The 14,503-nt window shown below is 44.0% G+C and overlaps 1 protein-coding gene across 1 annotated transcript in view; it reads right to left on the bottom strand.

The window, feature by feature from the left end:
• Positions 1 to 14,503, bottom strand: part of Dock2 (dedicator of cytokinesis 2) — a 406,844-nt gene that overhangs the window by 207,507 nt on the left and 184,834 nt on the right. Inside the window, exon 27 of the mRNA XM_041676225.1 lies at positions 7,892 to 7,987. Within this exon, the coding sequence (XP_041532159.1) occupies positions 7,892 to 7,987 (96 nt within the window). The remainder of the gene's footprint in view (positions 1 to 7,891; positions 7,988 to 14,503) is intronic.

Below are 14,503 nucleotides of genomic sequence, written 5' to 3'. Positions count from 1 at the left end.
ATATATCAGATACAAACATGGCATATTTCACATAGGAGCGGTTGGTTACCAGATGAAATGTGGGTTCTTTAAGACTATGTGTCTTCTTTGTCATTCTTCTGCTCCCACGTCAGCCTTTGTAAAGGAAGCAAGGAGGTACTGAAGAGAATATATTGGCTGTATAAACACTTTTATTAGACTAAACCAAAACAGAAACACCAATAGTTGCGGTCAATGTGTAATATTTACAAATATCTTCTCTATACCACTGTTCACCAATTTGAAGCTATGACAGACATCACCAATAAATTCAGTTCTTCACATTGAGCCAGCATGGGGCTCCTTCAATCATTTTCAAGACAGTATTTCAGGTAGACATTACCAAACAACGAGAGTAGGCATGGGCATCCCGGCCTATTTTATGACCCTGACTCTGAAACAGGGGAATCAACAGAAAACAAGGTTTAAATGTGTTTAAATGCGGCCTCGTTTTGCAACTCTCTGTGGACAGATTGTAGAGCTCTTCTCCTGTGCCCCTTACTCAGATGCCCCTTCTACCAAACCAAGCCACCGCTCTCACCACCAAAGTCAACTTTCTCCTCGGTGATTCGTGTGAACGATCTATTCTCTGGCAGCTTAGAATCTGGCAAAGAGAAATCAGGCCTTCGGAGTCCTTGACTTTGGTTTTTATAGACTTTCCTTTGTCATCGCCAACAATCCATTGTTCGAGCAGGTGATTTACAGAAAATTAGGAGTGGCCATTGCCAGCAAATGAGAATTATAATACACTGGACCAAAAAAGCCACTATCCAAGCCACGGAAAGAGGCAGGCTGCAGTTGCCACAGGCCTCCTGACAAAGTCTTGTTTGGGATTTCGGAAGCACTATGCATGAATGGCGTGTGTCAAAAATATTGATTGTTTAATATTCCCAAGCAATGGAAAAGAACCAATAAAAATCATGTCTAGGAAATTTAAAATGATGGGTGGAATGGGACTATTTCCTCCTTGTCAAATCTCAATTTGAAATTAAATTGGGGCCTTGGGCACTAAGACAGGCCCTGACCCCTGAGTAAAATTACTTTCCAACATCATTTTCTTTACTTTGAAGGAGATCTTTCTATTCTCGAAATTCCTAGAAAGCCCCCTTCTGTGAAAATGAAGCTGTCATAAGAAAACTCCTTTTGGGTTTTTCTTCTACTCCTTATTTCCCCCCCCCCCCAATTTATTTCTCTCCTCATTGTAGTTATAACAGCAAACAAGTCACCAGGACTAAAGACTAGCTTGTAATAGCACCTTGTCAACACTCTGGGACCAGTCTGAGGGACAAAGAAATTGGGAACAGGCCAACCTTACATCACCCTTTTGCTCGCTGAAAGGTGGGCACCTGTTACTGAGAAAGCACACTTGGTGAAGAAGAAAAGACAGTCTGGTGGAAAGTCAGGGGTCTCGTTTCCCCAGCCTTTCCGGGGAATGTTTTATTCATTCATTGGTTCCTCTATTTGCTGACCAAGTGTGTACTCAGTTCCCTCTCTTCTCAAGGCATTCTGCCAAGGATAAAAGGACAAGTGGAACTCAGTCCCTTCCCTCAGGGCTCTTAGAATGTAGGCTAGAAACAAAAGAAATTTGGCTTACTCTGTACTAAGGAAGTCCCTGAGCCAATAGCCCTGTCAGACACTGGGGCTCCGAGATTGAATAGCAATAGGGTAAGTTACAGATTCCTCCAGCCCCAGGAAGGAAGGGAAAAATCTGAGCTCCCAAATATATGAAAGGAGAAATGGGGGACCGTGATATTGGAATATTTGGCAGATGTCCTATAGGATGAGAGGACACAGACTATGCACCACTCACGTCTGAACCTCTTCTAAGGTTAGCACAGGTTCTCACAACATGTTGAAGAAATGCACGTGCATTCTGTGCAGATAGTACATGCACAATTGGATCTCATATAGGTGGAGAATCAGTTTTCACAGCAACTGCATTTAGAAGACAGATTACCCATTGGGTATACAGGCACAGCCTCTCAAAGAGAGGAGCTAGGGCCAGCTCACCAACAAAAATGACTCAAAAGCAAAAGTGCATAAAGGTCAGATGAGATGAAAAGGTCTCTGTAAACCTGTTCTAAGTCCTTCAGAATTGATAGGGTATGTCGTTTTGTCAATGTAAGAATGTGGGAACCAGACCCGTCAGTCACAGTTTATAGAATATAGCATGTCACAGCCACTTTGGAGCATGGTTGGATGTTTCCAAGAAAGAAGCTCATTGCCTAAGTGATTACACTACTAGATTTCTAATCAAGGGAAATTAAAATATGCTCACACTAAACCTAAAAGCAAATACCATAGCAGAATAACCTAAAACAGCCAAAAGTTGAAGACAATCTAAAACCCAGCAACTAGTACATGAATAAGAAAACATCATGTTCAGACAATGTAATACTATCCAGCAATAAAAAGGGACAAAGCATGACATGTCCCCAAATATGAATGAATTACAGAGCAAGGTAAGAAGCCAGGCATGAGAATTCAGACTTGTATGATTTTTACCTTATGAAGTCCTCCAAAGAGGCAAATGATCAAAAAGCTGGAGATATCAGCAGTTGCTTAGGAATGGGGGATAGGGGTGGGGGTGGAGATGTGATCCAGACTGAGTTACTGTGATTGTCATACAACCAGACAAAAGTGCTAGAACTCACAGAAACTAGCACATTTGGTGGTTACATTCTAAAATATGTTCTAAAGTATGCATCTGTGGTGAGCCTCCAAAGTTAGGTCAGAGGGTACCAGGCTGAGAAGGCACAAGAAGACGTGGTAGACAAGGCCAGATGCACGGGCGATGCAGAAAGCAAGAGTGCCAGGTACATTACAGGGAACACCCAGACATCTACCTTTCTAGACATTTGGACAGAAAGTCAGATGAGAGGCTGGAAGAAAGAGTGGTCGAGGCCACAGTGGAATCCAGAATGCGAGAATGATCTGAGCGTATTTATGAGCTGTGTCATAGTCTGTGGAGAAACCACAAGGCATTTAAGAGTAGGGACAAGTCCTGACAAAGACATGACCAGACAGTGAGAGGAATGTGTATCGGAAAAGCCAGTTGTTACAGTAAAGCATCAAAGAACACACCTATAAAGTAGACAGTAGTGAACTAAGTCCACTCTGCCATCACTTGCTGGAGCTGATAATGCAGAGGGACAGAGACTCATTGGACCAGATAGAAAGGAAAATAACAGCAGACACCACTTACTTAGTGTTTCCTACGGTTCAGACCCTGTTCTGAAGAACTGGTGCTCTAGAAAGGCAGGGAGTTAAGAGGCCGCTATACACAGAATGAGCCAAAATGGATTGATGATCACCTTCAGGTTCATTCTAAAGAAAAGGAATAAAGATTAGGAGAGTCATAAAATGCTTATCTAAGGTGCGCTCCGGGAATCACACATAGGAGGCTTCTAACTCAAAAAGAAACGGTGGTACTTCAGCACTGGAAGGATGGTAAATGAGAAAAATGGCAGACCATTGACGAGGTTGTGCAGCACAGGGAAGCAGGAACTCCTGGCTACTGCAACATTCTATGGGCGCCACCAAATTTTCAGTTTTCATCTGTCTGTCTGTCTGTCTGTCTGTCTGTCTGTCTGTCTGTCTATTCTATCTATCTATCTATCTATCTATCTATCTATCTATCTATCTATCTATCTAGTCTGTCTATCATCTTTGCGTGCTGGGGCATGGAGTCCTGGTCCTCACGCATATGAAGCTCTCTTCTAGCCCAGCCTTGCTCCTTTGGATGTATATGACACACAGTCCATGACCAGGCATAGGGAGTAAATAAGCAGTAGACAGAGCCCAAATCAGAAAGGATTGTGGCACTCGGGCTCCTTTCAGGAACCAGTCTCCCCAGACACTGTTAGAACAATATTTGGTAACTTGGGCCTTGTATCCATGAAGCCGCTGTCACTGGATATCCCCACCCTGGCTCCTTCCACACCACAGTAAAACAGAGATCCCACTCTGTGTTTGGAAAGCTGGAACCAGTTATTAGGGGATCATAATCTGTCGGTACTTAAATGTTAGGAAATTTTACACACAGTATTTCTTAATTAAAATTTTTCGAACATGCTTTTCCCTCTTCCAACCTTTCCTAGATCCTACCTTTCAACTTCATGTTTTCTATCTCTGTCTCAAAAAATAAAGAAAATCAAAACAGCCAAAAAAAACCCAAGAAGATAAAAATAATGTTAAAACAAAACAAAATGAGACAAACCCCCACCACCAAAACAACCCATGGGGTTTGTTTGGTGTTGGCCGACAAGCGGGATGATGTGCAGAATGAGACTTCAAAGTACTGAGTCCTAATTGGGGTGTTGTCATCAAACCCCTCCCCTCAGGGCTCAGGGATCTTTGTGGAAGGGGAGGCAGAAAGAGTGGTAAGAGCCAGAGACGATGGGTAACAACCAAGGAAACAGTCTCTTCTGGACACAACATGACCCATGCTTATATGAGCTCAGAGACAGTGACAACACAGGTTCAAGACAGCCAAACCCGACTCCTGAAAGGGACAAGTAGACACAAAGTCCCACCCCAACCAGGAAACTATGTGCAGCTGATAACTGCTAGGAAAGGGAAAATCAGTTTCCTCTGATGGAAAGTCACTGGCTATAGCAACCACACTCTAAGGCAGGCCCTATGTCCAGGAGCCATCACAAAGCACACAGGGTGATTATTATCTCAGGGAAGAGGGAATTCTGTTAACTGTCATGATCCTATCTAGCATGGCGCCAGTCAGTCTGAGCTGAGTACCGTTCTTTGCACATTAGTGTATCTGGTTGGTGCACTTCGTTCGTTCACTCATTCATTCAAATCTTTATTCTGTATTTATTGAGCACCTACTCTGCTGGGTGATGTTATCAGACTCAGAAACACAACAGGGATTCAAAATAAGTCACTTCCCTGGACTTACACTTTCACAGTGAGAGCAAGACTGCAACCCAATAAAGCACAGGGAAAACCTACTGACAAAGATACAGATCCACGTTACAGCGTTTGAAGCGCACGGAGGGATCCAAGTGCTGTGCCTGGCTTCAGGACCAGGAAGCCTCTGTGACTAGGTGATTCCTGGAGCGATCCAGTGAGAGAACTGGCATGCAGACACCAGTAGAATTTTGTTTCATGTGTAGGAGGAACATGTAAGGGAACGAACAAGAGGTAGAGGCATCCAGAGAGGACAGTGGTTTGAATCTTCTTTCTACCTGAGATGAGAAACTGCCAGTGGGTTTGAGTAGAGGAGTGGCATGGTTAGGAGTGCCCATCTCTGTTAGGAACTGGTCCCTGTAAGGGTCTCAGAGTTTGAACCCTACTTAAAGCAAGATGGGGAGATACCACAGTGTTAGTGACAGGTTTTTTTGTTTATTCTTTTTGTTTTATTTTGTTTGGGAGACAAGATAGTGACATCACAGAGCAGCAGCCTTCCCTGCTTCAGAATAGAGTGTTCATGCAGAAAAATTCTTTCCAAATTAGCACAGGTCTGAGAGTATGGCATTAAATGAAAGAACTTATGAGAGAGAGAGAGATATGCCAGCTCCTGCAGCATCCTATAGTTCCTCCAAGAAGATGTATGGCTACAGAGCTGCCTTCTGGAGGCTTGCCTTTGGATACGGCAAAGCCACACACGGCGAAAACCAGCCTTTCACCTCATCAGCTGCCTGGACTGGATGACACTAAGGGAATGTAGGGAAATCGATTGACCCATCCTGCCAAGACAGATAAACTAAACCCTACCACCACAGGAAAATCTGTCAGGCCTCCTGGGCTGAGCAGCTAAAGGTGAGTACTGCTTCTGAGACTAGTGTTCACCAAAGACCACAGAGAGACTTGGGATTGCCCGAGTAGCTGGAAAAAAATGTTGTCTCGCCTCTGCTCATTTGTCTATCCCTCTTAGATCTGTCGGATGGTGTTTGATGAGTTAAGGTACTGGTAGCTCACTACCACATGAGTTAAATTTACTGCTAAAAAAAGACAGGCGTGCCTCATTCATGGGCTTCATAGTCCAGGATTAACAGGTTCTGGATGTTACCTGCAGGTTCCTGGGAGAAGTTCTGCTGTCGTATCAACAAATCTGATCCGGCGAAAAGTAACAGTCTGCGGAGCCTATTTTGACCCAACCATTTTCGAGTGAATTTTGCAGGTTCCTTCCTTCTGCCTGGGCCAAGACCAGTTCTCCAGATAGCACCAGCTCCAGCACCAGCCCCTGGGACTTCACCATTGGTACCACCTCTCCAGAATCAAATGGGTACCTACCCAGCAACTGAAATCTGGTTTTCAAGGGCATATCTGCTCTCATGTCTCACTCGTTCACCCTTGCCTTTCCTGAACAACCAGGGCACTTCTTTCTAGCAGTTATTCACCCTTCCCATGGCTAGCCCTGTCATAAGGCTGATAATAACAACCTATTTTTTTCTCCTAGCAACCTGCCTTCTCATCTCCCTCAAGAACAGATGCCTGAGGTCTCCAGGACTGCAGTTAACTGGATGTCTCTCCAGTCACACCTCCGGCTGAGTGTGAGTCCACCAACTCCCAACTCTCCACTTCCCCACATCATCCTGTGTCTGCAGGAAGCAACCAGACATGAACCAGTGTCCCTATACCTAAAGAGTCTGGAATGTTTGGGTGAAGGCTTCACTCTAGCCCCTTGCAGCCATATATCCAAAGAGTCTGGAATGTTCAGATGGAAGCTCTACGCCAACCTCCTCCCCTGGAGCTTCCTCAGTCCAATCTCCACCCCTGAGAAAGCCCACCAACTGATGACCCCTCCCCAGAGATACTCAAGACAACTCACACAGGGTATTTAAACTGCCTCTCAGAGAACAAACACATGGTCTCCTTAACTTTCCCTGGGGCCTCCCAGGAATGATATGCTCAGAATAAACCTGGATAGCTTATTACAGCAGCGGTGTCAGATCCCCAGTGACCAGGAATTTAAACTTAACACTCTGTGTGTGAGAGGGTGCAGTAAAGAGACTGCTGACATGACCGCTCGATGGTATGGCTAAGGGAAGGTTTTTGTTGTAGGTAAAAGAGTGAAAATATCCAGAGGCATCTGGAAGAGTCCAAAGCATAAAGAGAAATAAGCTAATCAGGGCCAGGGTTATCTGCAAGAGGAGACAACAGCCTGGTGTGGGTGGGGGAAGGGGGAAGCTTGCCCTTATAAAGGGCATCTGGGAGGAGAGAAGCCTGGGAAGAGAGAAAGGCCAGGATGCTGGGATTCTACTGTGGGGGCTTTGAAGTATACAACAAGTAGTCATAGGTAGGGCCCAGGAAGCCTGGAGGCCAACACAGGCTTTGATAAGCAACCACAGGTGAATGCCAATGGAGCCATTTGTCCTTTCTGCCAGAGGCCAGAGGAGTGATTCCTTTTGGCAGATGGGAACCAGTTTTACAAGTACCTGAGGAATGCTGACTTTATTCACCAGAAATTCTATAGTGCAGCTAAGAGTTAATTTCTAGATATACGGACTGCCTGTCGACTGCCTAAGATCTAACATAGGTGGAGTTCACACAGTAAGACCACTTAGAAAACCAAGCCCATAGAACCCTGGGCCAAAACACCTCTTCAATAAGGCCAAGAGAAAAGGTAGACAAGTCTGGAACATTCTACCTTGTTCACTTATAAAAGCCCTCTCTCCCTTCTCTCTGCTGACTAGAGATACCCTACTCCTGCTGGTATACTCGCCAAACCCTAAGTCATACCTTAGTTTGACAACTTGAGGTAACTTTTATATACTTCCAACTCATATGGGAAAATCCTGATCCTTTATTGCAAAAAAACAAAGCAACGACATTCAACAAATGTATCCAGAAAAATCCACTCTGAGACTTTAAAGAATTTAAGGTTGTTAGACGGGAAGAAGTGTTTACTCACAATTAAAACGTGATCGCGGCCCATCGTGATGACTGTCCTGTTCACTGTGCGCAGCAGCTGGACCATGATCTCTTGGATGTGGTCATAGGTGAAGGCCTGCAATGCAGTGAGAAATATCACTGTTATATTGTGACACTGGGTCAGCTCACTCTTCCAAAGACACAGACAGGAGTAACCAGATATAGATCACGCGTACCATAGGTTCTCTGGTTGCATCAAGCCAAGGCAGACCTCAGTCTTTGTCTAGACTTAAACTCTCCACTCTCCACTCTATAACCTCCCAAGGTTCAAGGGTGGGAGGGACAGGGAAACCGTCTCCTGACTTCTTCATTTTTATAATTCTTTCTGCCGACATCACTTGTATATGTCACCTATAGCTTGTATCACATAAATATATCATTCGTGGTTACAGCACAGAGAACTAATGTTTTTGAGTACTAACTAAACACCTTGTACTCAGCTAAACACCCATTCTTTCATCAAGAAAAGCAACATTACGATTGCCACTCTTCAGACTGAAGAGATGGGAGCTCAGAAAGGCTAGGGAACTTGTCTGGGGGTTACTTAGGAAGGAACTCTGGGGGAAATGTCGAATCTAGCAGTATGGCTCCAGCCTGCCTCTTTTCACTCCCACTGAGTGTTTGTGTATAGGCTTTGCCCCAGCCCCTGGCATCCATATATTCAAAGAGTCTGGAATGTTAGGGTGGAAGTTCCATCCCAAGCCCCCATCCCTGGGAGTTGCCTCAGTCCAAACTCTGTTCCCTGAAAGCACACCAAACGATGATCCCTCCCCAGAGATGTTTAAGATCACTCCCAAAGGGTATTTAAACTGTCCCCCAAAGAATAAACACATGGTTTTGGGGTCTTTCTCTCCTGTCTCTCTCCGGAAGACTGAAAAACCATTCAGGTGTGTTTGTATCCATTAAACCTTGGCTTTTTCTAATTCGGTTTGATTTGGTGTGATTTGGATTTTTGTGTCGGTGGAGAGGGTTATTGGGGTCCAGAAACTTTTCAGTGAGGACAGGGTCCAAGATCTCTGTCTGCTGCTGAGGCTTCATTAATTTCCCCAGTCTGCCAAGATGGAGATACTGTTTTCAATTGGGCCAACTTCTACTTCCTTCCGTGACTTCTGATCTTTCTTCTCTTAGAATATCTTCAGGGCTGTGTATTCATTACTCTTTTATCTTTTCTTCATTCCTTCACAATCACATCAAATTTATATAATGGCCTCCACACAGTGTACTTTCCCCCAGGATTACATCTCTTGCCTTACAAAAATAGATATTAAAAGTACCCCTTTCCTCTAGACCTCCTGACCCTGGCTTCTTTTAAACATCCATTTCTTTTTAGTCCAAAGAGCATCAATTAGACGGTTCGGGAAGCTTGGTATTTAAAGTGCAAACCCATCCCCTTCTATTCGCTCTCTCTGAAAGTCCCCACTGCAGCGACTGTCACAGGGAGTGTTCCGAGATCAGGTGGAGGAGACAGTCTCAGAGAGTGCTCTGAGATCAGGTGGACTCCACTCTGGATGTGACTTTGCATCCCACCTTTCCTAATCTGAGCTGGGTGACCTTGGGCAAATCGCTTTTCTTCTCTGTATTGCGGTTTCTATATGTATGAACGTGGCCAAGATCAAAAACTTGAGGTTACTGATTTGAAGCATCAATTAGGGACTAAGGGAAAGCCCTCCATCCCCAGAGTTTCAGAGTGTCCACCTGCAAAAAGGACTGAGCAGCTGCTGGGACTCCACATCCCCTTGGTCTGCATCAGCACCCTTGGCCAAACTTGCAGATTCCTTGCACGTAGCAGAAAGCGCAGTCTGAGGCAATGCATAATATAAACCCTGCCTGATATGGAAATGTCACCCAAAGAATGTATAGCTTCTATGCAAATGGAAAACCTTCAAGATGATAAACCTGTGCTAAACCATAAAAGTGCAGCCACAAATCAGCCGCTCTTAATTGCTCCAGTGCCAGGCAAGTGGAGGCTAACCCAACGGAAGTGTCTTCCAGGCCCAAACTAAACGGTGCCTTGTAATTGAAATGACAAAATCAGTCTTCCTATTATGGCCCTGGCAAAGAAATTAATCCACCCAACCTAAACACATTGCAAATTGCAGTGATCTTTTTCTTTTAATAATTATAAGCTATGATCTCTGGAAGGGACTCTAATTGATCTCTCTTGCACAAGCGCAGTAGGAAGAGGAGAGAGTTGGGGGTGACTAGGCTAGGGTGGGACCAACCCACCTTTCTGAGTTACCCAAAACCTTTGGTGTTTTGAAATATAGAACAGTATCCTCAGAACATGAGATCATATCACCTATGAGGTGAGTTGAAGTCAAAAGAACCCAAACAAAACTCTGAATTGCAACCCAAATCCAATTATAGGAGGGGCCTTTTTGGTCTTTCTTTCAACCGTCTGTGAAACCAACTGGAAACTCTCCCTCTGGTGTGAACATTTGTAACGCTGCTCTTTCATTCATGTGGACACCCATATCCCCTTGTTTGGTTGGGTTTTTTTTTTTTTTTTGAGAAAGGGTTTCTCTGTGTAGCCCTGGCTGTCCTGGAACACACTCTATAGCCCAGACTAGCCTTGAATTCAGAGATCTTCCTGCCTCTGCCTCCAGAGTGCTGGGGTTAAAGGCATGTGTCACCATAGCCCTTTTGACAGGGAGAGTCCTCTCAGGTCAGAGCAGGCAGCAGGTTAATAGTGTCTCATTGGCTTTCGAGGTTAGATTCATGGCAAATGTGCAAGAAAAAATAAACCCACAAAACTTAAAAAAGAAAGCAAAACAAGGATTACATGACACTTTAATAGAACATTTCTGATAAAAATCAACCGAGGGGCCTCTCTCGGGAAATACAGTTCTGACAGACCATCCACAGCTGATTAGATAGCAAACGTTTATTTCTCTGCAGAGCTTGAGAATTCTATGGGGGTGAGAGGCCACCACGTGAAAGATAGCATTTGGTGTCGGTTCATTGCTTTGGAAAAGGATATGGCATTATTACTCTGTGCTAACATCACCTGCCTGAGACCCGGTGGCAACGTTCCAACTCTTCTCTCACAAAAGATCAGGGCTCTATCCTTTTGCTAAAGATTTATTTTATTTTTATTTATGTGTGTCTCTGTGTATGTGAAGGCTGGTGCCCTTGGAAGGCAGAAGAGGATGTAGTAACAGAAGATCATGAGTCACAGTCTGGATGCTGGGAACTAAACCCAGGTCCTCTGAAAGGCAGGAAATGCTCTTAACCAGTGAGCCATCTCTCCAGGCACCAGGGTTCAGATGCTTTTAATCAACTTATTTCTTATTTGTCTTGTTTCCTATTTTATCAATGAAATAAAACCTTGGCATATGCCAGCTTGTAGATGGATAACCTGATTTTTTTTTTAACACTTTGAGAATTCTACTTTGAGACAAGGGATGCTGAACACTTACAATGGGTAGCTATATAAAATGTTAATGATTTTTATGAAAATTAGAAATGCATATAGTTTTTAGAATTTCTAAAAAAAATCTATTTCAAACAAAACAATGAAATACTGGGTCTCTCCTTTACCACCGACTCCTCATTATTCCCGTTGCTAGAGTTGTGACTCTGGTATTTCTGAGTATGTCACCTATGACAGGTTTACATTTCCATTTTAAAACAGTTTTCCTCCTATCTCCTATCTATTTACACCAAGGACATCAGTCCTCCAAGGTATGGACAAGGGGAAGGATTTTATTGTAGATATGAGGGAAGAAACAGTCAGAGGCTTCTGAAGGAGTCCAGAACAGAGAAAGCAGCAAACTGAACATGACTATCAGGCTGGTCTGAGCCATGAGGGAGGGTGGGGGAGACGGGGAGAGAAGATGAAGAGAGTGAGGCCACAGGAGACCAAAAGAGGGGAGAGCAAGAGAGAAGGACAAAAGAGGGTGAGCACCAAGACAGCATATAGCCAAACTGGCAAGGTTATAGGGGAATTGAGAGACTGGGGGAAGGGAAGCCGGTGAGTTGGAGAAGTTTATGGTAGGGGCAGGGTGAGAAGAGCCAGGATGCCAGCATGGACTCTAAAAGGCATTTGTGTTGACAAGAGAGCCTGGAGGCCTGCATGCATTTTGGTATGCTAATAGGCACCACAGATGCCATTTGTCCAGAATTCCTGTTGAACCTGACGGTGGCCTTATGTGTTAAATGTCTGGCTTGAAAGATGAGTACTTCATTCTCTTCCTCATCAGGCCCACGTAGCCTACCATTCTGCCTGACCTTTAGATTATAATTATGGTTTGATCAATTTTTAATATTTAAAAGTTTTAAACACATGCATGCCCTTTCATCTGAGCTGCAAGCCATGATCAATTCCTATTTCTTTGTGTTTATGTGCATGTATGTGTTTATATGTGTATGTGTATATATGTGTGCATGTATATGAGTATACATGTATACCTACACATGTATCTATGTATGCATTTATGCATTGCAGTGGGAGTCTGCACTGTGTGTGCACATATGTGTTTGTACCCATAAAGGCCAGAAGGTTTCTCAATAACTTTCTATTTCATTTTATCACTTTATTATTTGAGACAGTCTTTCACTGAACCCAGAGCTCATCCATTCAGGCCTAAGTGCTTCGGGGACTCATCTGTCTCCCCAGTACCGTACCCCACCTCCAAAGGCTGGGGCTAGAGACAAGATGAAGAACAAGAGATCATATATACAGCATTAAATCTAAATGGAGAGATGGAGAGAGAGAGAGAGAGAGAGAGAGAGGGGGGGGGGGAGACGGAGAGGAGAGAGAGAGAATATGAATGCATTCTCCCAGGGACAGTTGTAATACATGGCTGCTAGCATCTTTTTTAGCTGTGTTCTTAAATAGGAGGCCTTTCCAATTTCATTCTTAGAATCCCACTCACTTGAAAAGAAAATCCCCGACTTAGAAGAGATAGTCATAGCTATAGGTACCCTCTAGCACAAACTCATGTTTCTCACTACCTTTGGCCACCACTAGAGATACGATTTTTCATGAATTTGAGGTTTGATTTGGTAGTTTCTCCCTTTTCCTCCTAACTTAATTAGATACTATCCTCAAAGAGTTTGTCAGATCAACACCTGACTTTGGAATGCAAGCTGCAGAAGGAGCTGCAGTTAAAGGGGGCTCAGTGCGGTAGAGGTCAGGGTTAAGGGGGCAGCAGTGCCACATCTGTGGCTTCATAGGGTCACGGCCCATTTTCTGGGTTAAATTTGGACACTATCTGTATGAGAATTGTGCTTAAACTAGCCTTCTGTGGGAAGAGAAATCTACAGTCAGTAGCAAAGGATATGGTCAAAGGAAGGGGGAAAAAGGCATGGGCTCTAATTCTGACATTGTCAGCTAACATGGTTTGAGGTCTCACTACATATCAAAATCTCTACGTGTAGACTTGCCAACTCATTAAAGGTCTCATTTTACTTACTATAAGGCTCTACTCTGCAAACCATCAGGATTATTAGCTAGCTCAGTGACTTGTCTGAGAATGATCTACACAGATCCAGGGTCTTTTCCAGCTGGTCCAAGGTCTTCCAATGGTTCCAAGTGTGATGCTGCCTTTAGCCCTCCAAGATTCAATTGCAACTGTTTTCAACAATGTGTCATGGCAGAGACTGCAGAGTGGCCACTAGCCATGCTCTTCCCTTGTCTGTTTCTGCCCTAAACAAACCTGGCTCTCTAGGCCTCAGTTTCCTCGTCTAAACGTTAGATGCAACGCTTCCGCACTGCCAAAGGTGTTCTGGGAAATTCTTCCTAGTTCTAACCCAGACAGCAAATGTTTTCTGAGGTTTTACTTCACTGCACATTCTTCTGATACTTTGAAGATATTTGCTCAATCTGCCACCCCTACGTGCAAAGCTTACTGCGGTGCAGCTCAACACTCTCTAGCATGCGGGTACCCAGTCTCCTGTGAGCAGGGGAGTCCTGCACACACCCGTGAAAGAAAGGCAATGCTTCTATATTCCAGATGTTCAGACGAGGAAAATGAGGCTCTGGATTTGGTCACACATTAAAGAGATGTCAATCCAAGTCCTAGTCTCAGCCTACCCAGTTCCAGTCCCAGCCTGCCTGATTCCAGTCCAGGCTTGTCCCCTCTAGTCCTGGCCTGCTTGAGTTCAGTCCGGGCTTGTAGTTACCCACCATCTACCCATCTAGGAATGCTTCTCTGAAGGGATATGGCATTAGGGGAAGCTATGTCACTCTTCAAATCTATCTGAAGATAGATAGATAGATAGATAGATAGATAGATAGATAGATAGATAGATACATTCACGCACACGTGTGTTTGTAAAATATCCCCCTGATTATGTCCTCGGGTAGTAAGTCATATAAGAGTCCTAAGTCAGCAGACCCATTCAATGAATGGTATCTAATCTATACAATGGACTAGGCAGTAAATATACCTTGATTTGGAAAGAGACTCTTGGTGCATTCTATAATTGACTGCAATGCACCACTTTATAAAAAGATAGCTCACTTTTTACCAAAAATTCTGGGGAAATGCATGAAATTGTTAATACTGATGCCTGAGAAGGAGAAAGAGGGATATATAGATATGATAGCCAATGGAAAATTTTTACTTGCTAGGGCTCATTGAAAAAT

The sequence above is a fragment of the Microtus oregoni genome, unplaced genomic scaffold, assembly GCF_018167655.1.
Source record: "Microtus oregoni isolate MIOR12 unplaced genomic scaffold, Mior012 000027F_ref0000203, whole genome shotgun sequence".
NCBI lineage: Eukaryota > Metazoa > Chordata > Mammalia > Rodentia > Cricetidae > Microtus > Microtus oregoni.
Note: the sequence above shows the minus strand (reverse complement) of the source record. Positions and strands in the feature narration are given on the sequence as shown.